This window comes from Mauremys reevesii, linkage group 5, assembly GCF_016161935.1.
Source record: "Mauremys reevesii isolate NIE-2019 linkage group 5, ASM1616193v1, whole genome shotgun sequence".
Classification (NCBI taxonomy): Eukaryota; Metazoa; Chordata; order Testudines; family Geoemydidae; genus Mauremys; species Mauremys reevesii.
Genome location: NC_052627.1, coordinates 54,692,202 through 54,710,046, shown reverse-complemented (window position 1 = coordinate 54,710,046; position 17,845 = coordinate 54,692,202). Strand labels below are relative to the sequence as shown.

The following is a 17,845-nucleotide window of genomic DNA, read 5'->3' as shown; positions in this document are numbered from 1 at the left end:
TATAAACAGAATTGAACTCTATTGGGACCCAATCTAATGCTTTAGAAAGGTTTAAAACAAACAAAAGGAAGTATTTTTTTACACAATGCACAGTCGGTCTGTGGAACTCTTTGCCAGAGGGTGTTGTGAAGGCCAAGACTATAACAGGGTTCAAAAAAGAACTTGATAAGTTCCTGGAGGATAAGTCCATCAATGGCTATTAGCCAGGATGGCCAGGAATAGTGTCCCTAGCCTCTGTTTGCCAGAAGCTGGGAATGAGCGACAGGGGATGGATCACTTGATGATTACCTGTTCTGTTCATTCCCTCTGGGGCACCTGGCACTGGCCACTGTCGGAGGACAGGATACTGGGCTAGATGGACCCTTGGTCTGACCCAGTAAGGCCATTCTTGTGTACTTATATGGGAGAAGGCAGGATACTTGATGAATTTTTGTAATCTACAGATGCCTGCTTAGAACCAATAGAATATTGATGCTCTGTTAAGGGATCACCTTACAAAATTGAGTGTGCATGCAAAAAGTCCTTTTCACCCCATCCCCCCAAATAACAATTTACAAAATAACCTAGTTTGCACAGACCATGAAAAGGCACATCTGTGATCTAGACTACCTCCTTGCCTAACTTTATATTTCTACATGAGATTGGTGAGGTACTATGGGGAGTGGGGAAGATTTCCTTTGCAGCACATGAGATGCATTTTTTCCACCATGCTTTTTATTCTCAAATACGGATGAACTCTTCTTGCTCAGATTTTCAAAAAGGTCCCCTCCTGGGCTCAGAACAAGCTTACAAAAAGATAATTAAAAAATTAGAAGCAATTGAAATTGATTCCTTAGAAGAGAGATATTCATGCCACCTTTAACCATAGATGATGATGTGCCTGTGAAATAAAGGTATTTACTGTGGTCATTAGTAGAGCTCGGCGAACAACTGATTTTTCGATTCACTAACAGTTCCAAAAAATCACATACAGTTTGACCTAAACCAAATACAAAACTTCCAAATAATTTCGCTAAATTGGAAAAGTCTGTTTCAAAACACATCATTCAACCAAAACATTTTCTTTCCAGGTATCTTTAAAAGGTAGTTTTGCAAAGTAGGGGAGATAGTGGTGGTGCCCACCTTAAAATGTGTAGCCCTGTGGTTAGGGCACTCACTTGGGAGAGGGGAGACTTGGGTTCAGATCTCTACTCTAGATGTGGGAGACCCAGACATAGAGGGTATTCTGGGTTGTGTGTCTCTCCATCTGTCCTGTTTTTGAAGCTTTTGTTTGGCTTTGTTTAAATATTCATTGGAGCAGGGACTTGAACTTGGGTCTCCCACATGTAATAGTCATTCTTGTTCTCTGGCCCGGTGGCTCTTTAGGTATTTTATACAAAGTGGCATAACTTCCCCAAGAGAGATGAAGAGACAGATAATGCACATAAAATGGCATTTGATAAATATTCTGATGAACATGAGACTTTTGCATGCTCCATGAAGGTTGTTAAAGAAATAAACTTTATTCTTATGTGTATTTCTAGGAACTGACAGTGTAAAACTCTTAGCTGAGCAGCTCAAAATCAATTTTTCTCATCAAGATGAGCACAAGAGAGAACCTTATAATTTTACGCTCCATCTTTTCTTCTTTTATTAGTGGGAAATGACCACACCTAACAAGACACCACCAGGTGCTGATCCCAAGCAGTTGGAAAGGACTGGTACTGTTCGGGAAATAGGGTCTCAAGCTGTTTGGTCCCTTTCATCCTGTAAGCCAGGTAAATTGTAAAACACAACAAAACAAACAAATAATTGTGAAATTCAGGGAGGGTTTTTTCCTACGAGGAAAATAAAAGCTTTTTGACCTTGCTAAGTAAAATTGTGTGATGATGAAATTGCACATAAATAAGCTAGTATTAATTTATAAATTAGATAAATCAGCAAATGATCACTGTTATTTTCTCTGTTTCTTATCTTCAAGTGAATATGTCTCCCAAGCAAGAGTAGCTCTTTGACCATATTGTGTTTGTTGGACATATTCAAATCCCTGCTATTATATAGATATCAGTCAGAAAATAATTAAATCAATTTGCAACAGGTGTGGAAACAGGGATCATTGTAGGTTATGAGACTGTGCTCAGGTTGAGCATACCTGATCTGATGTCCACATATATACTTCTGTTTTGGGTAACACAATGTCCTTTAGATATGGATTATTAATATTCACTATTTTTTGCAGATGGAGCTACTAACACTAACTGTGAATTGTAGCTAATGTGGGGGAGTAGCAAAGGCGATGAAGTTAATAGGCTGAATGGCAGTAAAAGAGGGAAAGAGTAGCAAAGGATTGGCAGTGGTTAGGGACAAATAATTATGATTGGTATAAAACAAAAATCATAAGATTTAGACTTAAATTAAGAGATAATGTCAGTGAATAAAAGTATTGCCAGAGAAACGTGTACTTGAGGTAGTTGTGTACTTTCATTCAGTAGACAGCTTATCCAAAAGAGTAAAGTTTCTTTATTTTAAAAAATATTATAGTTAAGTATTAGTTGTTTGGCATTTTATTATAATAAAGTATTTTATCATTACTTAAAATAATGATTAAGTAAAGATCAGCCTTTTGATTACAAAATAGATGAATGACCTGAAAAATCAGGTATAGTAACATGGCAAACTATTCTGTTTTATGTTAGTTTTACAATAGTTCCTTTATGTAATTGTATCTGGTGTATTATGTGTGTATAGAGCTCAATCCTGTAAGCATTCATGCATGTAGTCTTCACTCATTTACATGGATATTCCCTTTGGCTTTATTGGTACTATTCCACTGAGTAAGGGTTTGCAGGATCAGACCCATAATAAACAACAATTTTAAACAATTTTCTTGCATCTGACGAAGTGGGTATTCACCCACGAAAGCTCATGCTCCAAAACGTTTGTTAGTCTATAAGGTGCCACAGGATTCTTTGCTGCTTTTACAGATCCAGACTAACATGGCTACCCCTCTGATACTTAACAATTTTTAAGTAATTTTGGCCCACTACCTCAGAAATACCTACTATTTATAAAACAACAAAATACGGGGGGCCAGGAGAAGAGTAATATGAAGGAGGGAGGTTAAAGTGGCCAAGGATAACCGTAATAATTGTTCTTCTATAGCACCTTCCTGTCTTAATCTAAACCCAAATACAGCCACAGGAACTGTAGTGGATATCCCCAGTCTGGTTATGGAGCCTTGGGATAGAGAACACAAATAACCAGGATACTCACAGCTTGTTAAAACATATCAAGTCTTGTGTGTTTCATACCAGCATACTTTGGATGCAGCTGGGCCACACACCTTCCACCATCCAAGCAGCACGGGTATCCAGTATAACTGCACTATTAAAGTGTTATTGCTTTTACATAGTGTTTCAGGCTTTTTCAAATGAAAAAGGCCCTAAATTATAAGGATCCCTTAAAAATATTTTAACTGATTATAATGTTAAAATTAATTCTCTACCCCCCCCCCCCCTTTAAATTTCTACAGAATATAAGACCCTGTCTGCAAAATACTTGCAGAGCACAACTGGGAACGTATCAGAAATTTACAAGGAGAGTTCTAACAAAAAAAAGTGGGCCAAGTGCTTTACGTTAATCTTTGTTGCAGATCTTACTGGGTTTATCAGAATTCTGGCATCTTTCTTTGGAAATGTGAATGGAAGTGACAACTAACACCATTTTTTTTTTTAAACTGAGTTTTAGTGAAGCTTATGGCTATGAGTTCCAAGTTCTGTTTTGCAAATAGAACTTTACAATATTGTTTATAATCTTTGCCAGACAGACCTCCTCTTTTATTATGTTCTGTGAAAGGTTTAGCACAGTTCTGGATGTTGGAAAAAATAGAACAGTAATCTGCAGATTTGGGACTTCATTCAGGGATATGCTGAATTTTTTCAATTCCCATTGGTTTCAATAGGAGTTGAGGATACTCAGCACAACTTGGGATTGGGTTTATAAGAATAAGCTCTTCTGCATGCATTTTGCTTAATAAAGAGATCTGAAAACTTGAATGGCTAGAAGTACTTCTCACATGTGTGAACTTGCATTACAAGGATCATGGTAGCCATCCTGCTGAAATGATTTGTGTAATACCAGCAACGGAACACAATACAGGAGACTGTAAACCTTTTTTCTTTCCATTAGGCTTTGGAGTGGACCAGTTACGAGATGATAATCTAGAAACTTACTGGCAATCTGATGGGTCACAGCCTCATTTGGTGAACATCCAGTTTAGGTACTAAATATTTGTGTGATTTGTTGCATATGATAAGGCTAATAAGTTGTGATTACAACTCTCATGAAAGTGCATTCAAAATTCTGATTGACAAGGAATGCAGATTTGAGGTCTCTCTTAGTAACATGGGTAGGAGCTAGTTAGATTACTTCATTTACTTCATAAATTAAGCTGTCATGGAATAAAAGGGAAGGTCCTTTCATGGATTGAGAACTGGTTAAAAGACAGGAAACAAAGGGTAGGAATTAATGGTAAATTCTCAGAATGGAGAGGGGTAACTAGTGGTGTTCCCCAAGGGTCAGTCCTAGGACCAATCCTATTCAATTTATTCATAAATGATCTGGAGAAAGGGGTAAACAGTGAGGTGGCAAAGTTTGCAGATGATACTAAACTGCTCAAGATAGTTAAGACCAAAGCAGATTGTGAAGAACTTCAAAAAGATCTCACAAAACTAAGTGATTGGGCAACAAAATGGCAAATGAAATTTAATGTGGATAAATGTAAAGTAATGCACATTGGAAAAAATAACCCCAACTATACATACGATATGATGGGGGCTAATTTAGCTATGAGTCAGGAAAAAGATCTTGGAGTCATCGTGGATAGTTCTCTGAAGATGTCCACGCAGTGTGCAGAGGAGGTCAAAAAAGCAAACAATGTTAGGAATCATTAAAAAGGGGATAGAGAATAAGACTGAGAATATAGTATTGCCCTTATATAAATCCATGGTACGCCCACATCTCGAATACTGTTTACAGATGTGGTCTCCTCGCCTCAAAAAAGATATTCTAGCACTAGAAAAGGTTCAGAAAAGGGCAACTAAAATGATTAGGGGTTTGGAGAGGGTCCCATATGAGGAAAGATTAAAGAGGCTAGGACTCTTCAGCTTGGAAAAGAGAAGACTAAGGGGGGATATGATAGAGGTATATAAAATCATGAGTGATGTTGAGAAAGTGGATAAGGAAAAGTTATTTACTTATTCCCATAATACAAGAACTAGGGGTCACCAAATGAAATTAATAGGCAGCAGGTTTAAAACAAATAAAAGGAAGTTCTTCTTCACGCAGCGCACAGTCAACTTGTGGAACTCCTTGCCTGAGGAGGTTGTGAAGGCTAGGACTATAACAATGTTTAAAAGGGAACTGGATAAATTCATGGTGGCTAAGTCCATAAATGGCTATTAACCAGGATGAGTAAGAATGGTATCCCTAGCCTCTGTTCGTCAGAGGATGGAGATGGATGGCAGGAGAGAGATCACTTGATCATTGCCTGTTAGGTTCACTCTCTCTGAGGCACCTGGCATTGGCCACTGTCGGTAGACAGATACTGGGCTAGATGGACCTTTGGTCTGACCCGGTACGGCCATTCTTATGTTCTTATGTTCATTTGCAAAATCTGTTTTATAAATGCTCTTACAGTTTTATTGTAGCAAATGACCAATTAAGCAATTGCCAGGTGAGTGCTGTGCTGGGTTATCTCTACAGTATCACAGTCTCTAAGATATGGTGATATGTCTGCACTAGTTTTCTGTTTGCTTTTGGCTGCAGTTCAAGATGTGTGTTGATATTTAGTGCCCTGATTTAACTGCCCATTAAAGTGGGACACCTTTTCATGCTGTATTCCACTGTAGAAGATACGACTGGCTACAAGACTCTTGCATTCCATTAATGTGGTTGACTTCTCCCAAGACTGAGATCAGGACTTCTGCAATTGAGTCCTGTTCTCTGTTGATTCCCTCACAGAACTGCTTTCCTTAGCAGGGCACCATAGTGCATGATGAAAGATATATTTGCATTGGCTTGTGTTTAATTTTTATGTTGTGTTGGGTTTTTTTGTTTGACATGTTGACAATGTGGTTGCTAATGTTTCTCTAGGCATGTGTAGTTTGCTAGCCATTGTAAGTTGTTTTCTATGTATGTACTTTATAAAAATATGTAAATTCCTAGCTACTACTGCACTAGTGATCCTAAAAATCAGCAGTGTCACATTTTGTATCAAGTTTTACAATATTTAAATCTTCTTCTTGACAAAATCTAGAGAAACCCTTCCTGGGATAATTTTTCCTTAGGATGCTTACTTAGCCTTTGCTGCTTCTTGCTTACAGAAGAAAAACAACGGTGAAGACATTGTGTATTTATGCAGACTACAAATCTGATGAAAGCTACACCCCAAGCAAGATCTCTGTCAGAGTAGGAAATAACTTCCACAACCTTCAGGAAATTCGGGTAGGTCAATAATTCTTCACCTGATAATTATGATTCATCCTTTTTTTCTTTTTTAAGAAGACATTGTCACCATTTCTACTGCAGTAATAGAATTTTGAGAGAAAATTAGAAACGTGAGATGTCAAATGCAAACTTGTATATAATTTTTTCATGCCCTTATTTATTTTCAGAATTGTATGTTTCACCAATAACATGTCCATGTATCACTGGCTTTGGGGAAAGGAGTTGCAGGTTTGCTCTTAAACCCAAGTCTTTCGCATAATGGGACAATGCATTACCACCAAGTGGGCCATTATTGTATGTTGTCAGAAACTTTGCTTTGCCTTTGCAGGGAATGTGGATTTTTTTTTATTTTGGTAATTGCTTGTAGTCTTGGAATATGTAAATACTTCCCTAAATTAGATCCCAGCAATATCCAATGCCATTATTTACATTCTCCTCATAATAAAGCTCTGTAACTCTAAGGGCATGTCTACACTGGCAGAGTTATAGCACCGGCAGCAACAATGCCACTCGGAGCATGCTGAAGGGAAACCGCTGTTGTGTGTTCACGCTGTCAGTTGCCTTCGTAATACTATGTTCACACTTGCAGTACTTGCATCGGTATTTGGACCGGTGCATTCTGGGCAGAGCATCTCTTCCTCTTCTGCTACTAAGAGTTGTGGGAAGGCAGATGGGGTTGTGGGGCATCTTGGGTCCTGTCTCAATAACCTGTGGTGCATTGCTTTGCATCCCAGCAATCCCTGTCCTTCTGTCTGCATTTGGCGCCATCTTTCAACGGTTTGTGTATTGTGCGCTCTGCCTCTTCGGTCTGCAGGAATGGATCCCACACTGTTGACCAGTATGCTTCTCGCTCTCACTAGATGTCATGAGTGGCAGTTGAGTTATTCCTTAAACTACAAAAGCAAGAGGAGTGTGACACTGATTTCGCCATGCGTAGTAGCTATGACACGAGATTTCTTTTGGCATTCACAGAGGTGCTGACCACAGTGGAACGCCACTTTCGGGCTTGGGAAACAAGCACTGAGGCGTGGCGGGATCACATTGTGATGCACGTCTGGGATGACGAGCAGTGGCTGCAGAACTTTCGTTTGAGGAAAGCCACATTCGTGAGACTGTGATGAGCTGTCACCAGCCCTCCAGTGCAAGGACACGAGAATAAGAGCTACCCTGTCATTGGGAAGTGCATGGTGATTGCACTGTGGAAGCTGGCTACTCCAGACTGCTACTGATCGGTCGCTAATCAGTTCGGAGTGGGAAAGTTGACTGTTGGACTTGTGTTGACAGAAGTGTGCAGGGCCATAAATGGCATCCTGCTCTGAAAGACCATGACTCTTGGCAATGTGCGTGACATTGTGGATGGCTTTGAACAAATGGGCTTCCCCAATGGGGGGTGAGGGGAGGGGCTGCAATAGGTGGCACTCATATTCCAGTTCTAGCACCAGATGACCTAGCCACCGAGCACGTTAATCAGAAGGGGTATTTCCCTATGGTTCTCCAGGCGCTTGTGGATAACCATGGGCATTTCACGGACATTAACACAGGCTGGTCCAGAAAGGTGCATGATGCACACATCTTACGGAACAGTGTTTTTTTAGGAAGCTGCAAGCAGGAACTTTCTTCCCAGACCAGAAGATATCCATTGTGACCCTGGGAGACCCTGCCTACCCTTTAGTGACATGGCTTATTAAGCCATGCGTGGGAAACCTTGACAGCAGCAAGGTATGGTTCAACAAAAGGCTGAGCAAGTGCAGAATGACTATTGAGTGTGCTTTTGGCCATTTAAAGGCCCACTGGTGCTGCCTATATGGGAGGCTGGATTTGGCCGATGACAATATATATGTATGCTTATAGCCACGTGCTGTACACTCCATAATATTTGTGAAGGGAAGGGTGAAAGCTTCACTCAGGGCTGGACCACTGAGGCTCAGCGCCTGGAGGCTGAGTTTAAACAGCCAGAAACCAGGGGTATTAGAGGGTGCAACATGGTGCCATAAGGATCAGGGATGCCTGGAGGCAGCAATTTGAAGCTGAAAGCCACTAATATTTGTTGCTATGCTTGGGAGTGTAGTGCTTGTAATGCCAGGAGATGATTGTGATTGGTCATACGATGCACAGTGAAGGGTTAAGAAAATTGCATGTTGCTTTGTAGGGCTCTGTTTGCTTTCAGTTAATGAAATAAATATTGCTTTCAAACCCTGGCCCTTATGCAGCTTGCCTGTGTGCAGCAATGGTGTGCCTTTTATCTCCTCCCCCTCCCCCCCCGGTGGAACGGCAGAGTGGCTTGAGAAAGTTACCCTTAATGGGGCAAAAAACAAAGCAGGTCTGCCAAAGAGCCTGTGGCAGCAGATTGCCCAGTATCTACATGAGAATTTTGTGGAGATCTCTGCGGCAGATTCTCGTGAAGTGAGGGAGTCAATCAACACCCTGTTCTGCCACTCAGCGTAGGCATGTGGTGGTGTGCGCATCTTACAGACACAAGCCTGCTTTCTGCAACCCTCCTGCCCCCAACAACTCGCTTCAGCGATTCCCAAAATCAAAGCCACTTACCAGGGGCCTCCTCTCCTGTTTGCGCTTTGCCAAGCTGTGACAGCTGTGACTGTCTAGCCTCCTACAGGGTAGAGAAGAGCTCCTGGCTGCATGCATCTCTCACCTCCGAGTCATTCTCTGCCTCATCCACATCCTCGTCCAAGATTTCCTCCTCTGGGCTTGGTCCACTCTTGTCTGGCACGTGAGCCACTGAAGTATCCACAGTGGCCTTTGCAGTGGGGGTGGGGTCGCCATCGAGTAATGTGTCCATCTCTTTGTAGAACCGGCAGCTCATGGGCTCAGCAGTGGAGCGGCGGTTTGCCTCCCACGCCTTGTGGTAGGCGTTTCGCAGCTCCTTCACTTTGACCCTGCACTGCAGTGTGTCCTGGTCATGGCCCCTTTTTGTCATGCATCGTGAAATCTGTCTGTAGGAATCATAATTCCTATGGCTGGAGCGCAGCTGGGACTGGACAGCCTCCTTTCCCCAAATGCTGATGAGGTCCAGCAGCTCAGCATTGCTCCAAGCGGGGGATCACCTGGTGCATGGAGCAAGCATGGCCATCTGGAAAGATGTGCTGAGACCACTGCATGCGTCACCGAACAAACAGGAAGGGGACTTTCAAAATTACCAAGGAATTTACAGGGTGGAGCTCACAGTTTGTCACCTGAGGGCAGGGCAGTAGAGTTCAAACCGATGACCAGAGAGGTGAGAACAGGCATTGTGGGACACTTCCCAGAGGACAGTTGCAGCACGGTATTAGATCAGGGTGTCCAGGGTAGGCTTTAGCAAGTGCAGGGCCCGATTTGTGGGGCTCGTACTCTCTGAGCAGCACTCCGAGTCTTCGGTGGCGGATCCTTCACTCACTCCGGGTCTTGAAGGACCCGCTGCTGAAGACCCAGAGCGAGTGAAGGACCCACCTCCGAAGTGGCGCCGAAGATCCGGTGCGCCGCCAGGTGAGTAAAAATTAAAAAGGCCACTGGGTGTGGGGCCTGATTTGGGAAAATCAGGGGAATCGGCCTAAAGCCAGCCCTGAGGGTGTCTACACTGGGACCACGGCACTGTAGCCTCAGCACAGAAAGCTGTATGCTTCTCGATGGGGTGGTTTTTTTTTCAGCACTGCAACTGCACAGTTTCTGCCACTAAGTGGCTTGGCAGTGTGTAGACCTCGGGAGTTACACTGCAGAAAGCTGCTTTACTGTGCAGAAACTTGCCAGTGTAGACAAGGCCTAAATATATAGATCTTATGAGGGATGGGATTTTCGAAAGTGTTCAGTATTGGTTTAGCTGTTCCCATTGAAGTCTATGGTAGTTTTACCACGAAAAGTGTACTTGTACTGTGATGTGGAGGCTCTGGTTTTAAATGCTTTTGTAGCATTAGACTGAAAACTAGCAGAGGTGGTAATGTCAACCACAAATTACTTTTCTTAATTTCTTTAAGAAACAAATGGGCAATAAAGACATTCTGATGCCTAACTAGAGATAAGTGTTCAAGAATTTAGGAAGAAGAATTTTGATGGGTGGTACAGGTGTATAGTGCTACATACATATTCTTTGCAATCAGATGTTTCTTACTTCTAGGAAGCTAGAATTGGAATCTGATCCAAATCCCATTGAAGCCAATGGCAAGACTCACTGCCTCCAATGAGCTTTGGATCAGGCGAAAGAGCTAAGGTCAAATTCCAAAAATAAGGCCTAAATCTCATTTTACTTTAAGGCCCCTTTTTTTGCACTGTTCTGGCAGTGTAAAGGGGCATTTCATAGTTACCAACTGCTGACTACACTGTAATCAATAGTCATTGCAGAGGGGGAAATCACAGTACTAACTCTTCCAAAAATTGAAGTACTTCAGAACTACGTGAGATCAAAAATGCTTAGATTAGGTTACAATTGAAGACTATCAATAAAAGTGTTGAAAAACATACAGTTATGCTGGTAAATACTACTCTGCTTTTGGGTATTCATGCTTTTTTTTTTTTAAATGGAACTCCTAACCTCTTCCTTTATACTTCTGTTGCACTGGCCAGCAACTGTTGGGCATACATGTGGATGTAATGCAAATATATGTTGGAAAATCTTATATTTATTTGTCAAAAATACTTCTCAAAATTCTCAAAACTAGAAAGTCATTTTCCATTTAATTCCATGAAAATAAAGGCTCATGCCTAAGGCCTTGAGAAAGTCATAATCAAAATTGAGTATAGAATGTTTTGTAAAGTTGCTGGCTTTGTTAAATCATTACATCATTAACTCCCCAAAACTTGCTTTTTTTAACTCCATATTGGCATTTAGTGATAAATTTTTTTGTCATGAAGCCTATGACAAGTCTGAATTGTTTCTAAGTGATGGTTTGTGTTTTGAATATAAAGTAGTATTTTTGGCAAACAGTAAAAGCAAATTTGGTCTCAAATAAGCTCCCCAAAAAGAAAATAAAGCAGTTGGACTACTCAGGAATAGGTGTCATAAATTGTTCAATTCACTTTAACCTGCTAATTAAAATGCCTCATCAACAGCTGCTGGTTGATACAGTGGGAGACCTCAGCTGTCCTGCATTGTGGTAGCTGCTCTAGTGGGGTGGGAAATCCTAAATGGTTTAAAAAAAACAAACCCAAAACACATAAATATTAGTGTGCAGAAACAGAGAGAGGGGTGATAATCTTGTTGCCCCAGAATAGCTTTCAACTGTAGTGCATTTCATCCTGGCACCACATTTATACCACGTGGTTATCTCTCAGTTTATTAACGTATTTCCATCCTGAATGTTGAATCCTGAAGTGAGGTTACAAAAGCTTTATTCCTGTTTTTTAAAGAAATGAATCCACATCATTTTAAAGTTCACTTCCTCTGCCACTCTTGTTGGTCTCTTTCTGGATCTTTTTCATGCATTTGTGTCACAGCTGCTTGAGAGTGCTATATACTACAACGGGTCAGCAACCTGCGGCATGTGTGCCAAAGACGGCATGCGGGTTGATTTTTAGTGGCACGCTACTGCCAGCTGGGGGTCCTGGCTGCCAGCCCTGCTCAGCCCGCTGCTGGCCTGGATTACAGAACCCCAGACCAGCAGCAGGATGAGCTGCTCAGCCTGCTGCTGGTCTGGGGTCCCGGCCGGCAGCCCCTTTCCAGCTGGGGTCTGGCTGCCGGCCCCACTCAGCCCGCTGCCAGCCTGGATGGACGGAATGTGGGCTGGCAGCGGGCTGAGCGGGGCCAATGACTGGGACCCTGGCTGGCAGGGGCTGGCAGATGGAACCCCAGACGACAGTGGGATATGCCGCTGAGCCCGCTGCTGGTCTGGGGTCCCGGCCGCCGGCCCCGCTCAGTCTGCTGCCAGCCTGGATGGATAGAACCTGGCACGCTGCTGATTTGGGGTTCCATCTGCCGCCCGTGCTGCTGGTCTGGCATGCATAACCTTTTACTGGCACGCAAAACCTTAAATTTATGAAGACTTGGCACACCACTTCCCAAAGGTTGCTGACCCCTGTACTACATCAAAGTGGGAGCTGAATTTTTACCTTGTTTGTAATTTTAGTTTGTTTCATTTCCAAAGCATCCACTAGATGTCACTGTTGTCCGTAATTACTATCCTGGATTCATATCCCCCAAATCCATTCTTCCAGTAATTATCTTTTTATAATGGTATGTTTTAATATAATATTCTACATATAACCTAAGTAAAGCAGTAAACTCCACGTTTGAGGTTGTTGTGTGTGTCTATTAGTACTTCATAGATGATTTGAGATGTATCTTTTTACTGTCTTAGACACAAATGCTGTTAATTATATACTGGATTGTTGTCATCTGCTGTTTCTCAGGCTAATCTGGAGTATTTTCTCACCTTTCCCTTTGTATATTTTTCATATAAAATCTTTCCTTTTTTTAATTTTGTAGAGAAAGTAATTACACACAAAACAGCTTTTGTCTTCCCTTTTTATATTAAGGGGTGTTTTAGTACCTACTCACTAATAGTAAAGATATTATCTCACATGAGACCAATAATTCTTATACATGCCAGGTGTACATACATTTCCTTATTGCAAATCTGGGAAGAACATGTAGCCTTCAGGCTGCTAATTAATGAAATGCAACACTTTTATGCTGTAAAAGATTAATAGCTAATTCCTTGGGTTGTCCATGTGAAATATTGGCATCAAGTGCTACAGTTTTATAATTTTCTTTTTGATATTTAAAGTTTTCAGGAATTGTATGACAGTTCCCTTACATTTTTCTCAAAAGGTGGTTTTACTTTTTTTTAACTCTTAGTCAGCAATGTAAACGAGTTTTGTTTTTTGTTTTCATCAGCTTCTCTGACTCAGAAGTAAGTGGTTAAAGCAGTGTGAACTATTACAAGATCTTTAAAGCAAAAGCCACTTCATTATACAATGATTCCGTTGGTTTCAGGACTGATTAACTTTATGGAAAATTCAACTAAATCTTTTTATATTTTTCCATGGATACTTGCCCAGTTTGTGGAGTTTAATGAAAATCCTATGATGCCTTCATGTGTTTTCTTTCTACTGACAACAATCAGAGTTTTCAAAAGAATAAAACATGGTTAGCCTAGTTTTTTTAAATAATTAACTAGGGCGGATATTTTGAGACCCAGGTGCACCTTTTTAGAGTCGTAAAGATTAAATGCTTATTGCCCCCCTCAATACATTCCCTTCTTCTGAGGAATAAATCACCACTGCTGTCCTTCAAGCTGAGGAGGACCGGACTCCCTTTGGAGTCTGGCAGCATTACTCCCTTACTCAGCTGCAAGAACCAGTGTTGGGAGATGTGAGGTAATCCCTCCTCTCCAGGGGCTAAGTACACTGATTTCTTTGCATCATTCCACTCCAGCCTAGGGAGCAAGAAATTGAGACTGGAAGTGAAGCAGAGTTCTCGCATGCAGCAGTGCAGACAATACTACTGAGCCAGCCCACCGAAGCACTTTTGGGATAGGAGCCAGACTTCAGTGCATGGTTCAAGATGTTACACTTCCATGTGATGTGAAAATAGTCAAAATGTGAATGATATAAGTAAAATTTTATGCTGAGTTTCTGGTCTTTTCTGAATTCATCATATCACCCTCTTCCCCCCACCAAGATATTTAAACTATGAGAAGTTTATCTGTTAAGAAGTGTTACAATGCTAAGTGCAAGCTGAATATCAGGTTATATTCAGTCTCTTGCTTTTATTTCATCTGTGTATTCCTAGTGATGGAAAACCCAGCCAGAGGGGGGAGCAAGATGTCTCCAAGGCCTGTTGTATCAGGCAGCTTTAGGCTTTGGGTAAAAGGCCAGAGTGCCTGGAAAATGTCATTGATTCATTGCATCACCTAGGAAGCCTCCAGTGGAGTTCAGTCAGAAAACTAAAGCTGTTGTTACATAATAGAGCCACTCAAGAAAAGAAGGTAGTGGTACACTGCCTGGTGTCCCATATGGGTGAATTGCTTCTTCACGTGCCCCTACTGCAGCAAAGAGATGCAACTTGCACCCATTTGCTGTAACAGGAGTGAATCTAGCCCCTTTTCTGTATTTAACATTTGAAACTGTGCACATAAAGGAAACTATATTCCAGTATTAGGATTGGGTGAGAAGACATAACCATCACTAGTAGGAAATGTGATCCATATATTTAGGGATGCAAGAAATTTTTCTTCATAAATAAAGTTCATAAAAACATCTTTCATTAAAACTGGAAATTCATTCAAGTAGTGTAAATTTCATTTATTTTTCTGCTTTGTTCTAGTAAGGAATCCAGATTTCACCAGGCTTGCGACTTCAGAAAATACCCACCATTTTTCCTGTTAATAGAAATCCATTACTATTCCACATTAATACTCCACGCCTTGCTTGAATGATCTGAAAACAGCTTCTTCACATTCTTAAATCTGTTGTAGTTAGCCAGCAAACAAGCATTGCTTAATTGGTGTACTTTTGTAAATTGAATTCTTCTTTAGATTAGTGTAATCTTAATGTATTAAGATGTAATATATGTAAATGCACATATATTCTTCCATATTGCTTATACAAAGTATTATTGAAGTGTACCAAGCTAGGAATTGCAACTGTACATCAAGTCCATTTGCATTTATCTCCAAAAGGGTAAAACACTTATAGAAAAAATGTTCAAAACTGTTAATCACATTCCAAGTCCTTCTTTAGTCTTTTAGATCATAAAATATTTGCAAGTGATTTTTGAAGGTATGGTTCTACTTTGAAAGGTGAGTATGTAAAAATTACAACGTCTTCAGAAGATCTTCTCCCAATTTATGTCAGAGTCCTATGTGCTTCCTTTAGTGACTAATTTTAAACTTTTACTTCTGATAACACTGCAGAGCCATTCCAGCTAAGAGTTAGTAAGATGAAATCTTTTGTTTCTTGTACATCAACAATATTGTTTAAGCTCCAATTTACACTTGTGTAAATGAGCTGAAGACAGTGGGGTTGCATGGATGTAACGGAGGGCATAATTAGGCCTTTAGACCCTTTATTTTAAGTGATAATGCATGACAAAGCACTCCCTCCAGTGTCAGACAGCGTTTCTCCTTTATGCAGCTTGTCTCTGATTCTGGGTTAAGCCTGTGGCACTGGCAGTTAGAAAAGCATCTTCTAACAGTAGTTGCAGCACAGTTTGATCTGGAAACCACAGATATAAATATGCAATACCATTTTAACAGAATCACTTCTAGGAGTAGAGCAGCTCTGTATGTACTCCAAGACACAGCAATCCTCCCTGTAACGGAGGAAAGCTATACTTGACTGCTTCTGAAACCTGTCAATGCTACTTGTGCTCCATTGGTCAGAGAAGATGGCTGGAGAGAAATGTGAGGAATTTCCTCATTAGGAGGTTGAGTATGCTGCCTTCACAAATATCTCAGGAACTGCTTTCTTGTCTTGGCAGCACAACGCACAACTAGACTGCAAGACCAGCAATTTTTTTATTGGCTTAAAGTGATGAATCTGTTATATTAAAACGTGGAAAGGGTTATTCCTTGCCTTACATATGCCTTGGTGATTGCAGCAGTGCAGGAAAAGTCAAAATCAACAAAAGGCGTATTAAAGGACAAAGATCCCAAGAAGCTGGACTTCACCTCAGATTCAGGATAGTAATACTTGCCTCCATCATTCCATCTCTTCAGACCAAAGGTTGGTTCATGACTCTCAATTTGCAGGACGTGCATTTCCAAATAGCTGTCCACTTGGCCCACAGGAAATACCTGAGATTCACCATGAGACCAAACCATTACCACTACAAGGTACTGCCATTCAGACCTTCCTCAGCACTGAGAATTTATTACAAAACGTCTAGTAGTGATAGTGGCATACCTGAGATGGCAAGGCATTCGTGTCCACCCCTACAACTGGCTGATCAGAGGCAGAATCCAGTGGAGGGCAGCAACAAACCTGGAATGTTCCCCATTTCTATTTACGGGGCTGGCTCTCCCAGTGACCTACGAAAAATCATCACTCACCCAGTGGCGTAGCCAGATGGAGCAAACGGGGCGGGCGGACATAAAAAAGGCGCCAACCCCTGCGGCGCTTGTACTCACTGGGCGGCGCTCCGGGTCTTCGGTGGGCACTTCGGCGGTGGGTCCTTCACGCGCTCCGGGTCTTTGGCGGCACTGAAGGACCTGCTGCTGAAGACCCAGAGCCCTGCCGGGTGAGTACAAGTGGGTGGCACCTTTTGTTATGTTGCCCCTCCCCGTTCAGAGTAAAAATTAGAGCCTCCAAAAAATTAAAGAGGCACCACTTGTGCTCAGTGGGGAGTGGCCGCTCCCCCTGCTTCTCCCCTAGCTACGCTACTGCACTCACCCCATGACAGAGAATAGAGTTCATAATTGCTGTGTTCCACTCCAGAAGAAGCATGTCTGGCCCAGGACAGGTTCCAGTTGTTACAAGTACTCATACTCCATTTAGTATCAAAATGGGCTACAAAAATATCAACATGCCTTTCAGTGTTAGGCCACATGTCAGCATGTTGGTATTTGACCTTGCTTGCCAGAGTTCATCTGTGGTTGCCTTTCTCCACCCCAGGGAAAGGCTCTAGCAGGGGGGGAAGGATCTGTCAGCTTCCTGCTGCTGGAGCTTTCCCCCTCCATAAGAAAAGGCTCTGGCAAGGGGGAAGCCCAGGGAAAGGCTCCAGTCGGGGGGAGGCAGTGGGGAAAGTCATCCTTTCCCCACTGCCTCCCCTGTGCCAGAGCCTTTCGCTATTATGTATAGCTACGCAACACACTATAGATGCAGCCTGATTTTCGCTGTGGTGTGCAGCTACACCTACATTACATACCGCTGCCAGTGAAGTGTAGTATAGATGTAGCCAAGTGTCAGAATTATTGTTTCAGAGGAAGCCTGAGTTCAAGATTCTTGTCAGACACCTTCCTCTTGCAATGGAACAGAGGCTTGCTTTATGCCTTTCTACTGATTCCCAGGGTAATTTCCAAGATCAAGGGACAAAGCCACGATAGTTCTTGTAGCTCTGTACTGGCCAAGGCAGTTTGGCTGGCAGATCTCCATATGTCCAGTCAGCCTCTGATCTAGCTTCCAGACCACCCGGTTCTGATCTGACACCATCATGGACAGATATTTCATCCAGACCAAAGTTGCTTAAGCTAATGGTATGGCTGTTGATTAGCTGAGTACCACGGACAGAGACTGCTCCCTACGGCTCCAGGAAATTCTGATACAGAACAAGAAAACATCTACCAGAAGGCGTTAGTCTTTTAAATGGAAGAGGTTCTTGATACGGGCAACCCAAAATGTTCTGGATCCAGTCCAGACCTTGATACCGAAGATCCTTGACAACTTATTTCACTTTAATAGGGCTGAACAAAGACGGTCCTTTTTACTCTTGTGG

The 17,845-nt window shown here is 41.9% G+C and overlaps 1 protein-coding gene across 10 annotated transcripts in view; it reads left to right on the top strand.

The window, feature by feature from the left end:
- Positions 1-17,845, top strand: part of ANAPC10 (anaphase promoting complex subunit 10) — a 96,331-nt gene that overhangs the window by 8,352 nt on the left and 70,134 nt on the right. For 6 of the 10 annotated variants that reach the window (XR_005598757.1, XM_039539361.1, XM_039539365.1 and 3 more), the window contains exons 2-4: positions 1,637-1,757; positions 4,168-4,258; positions 6,363-6,483. Coding sequence is in view for 9 of the 10 variants with exons in the window: in XM_039539361.1 (XP_039395295.1) it covers positions 1,637-1,757; positions 4,168-4,258; positions 6,363-6,483 (333 nt within the window). In the remaining variant the exon portion in view is untranslated. The other 4 variants (XM_039539368.1, XM_039539367.1, XM_039539370.1 and 1 more) reach the window with 4 other exon arrangements.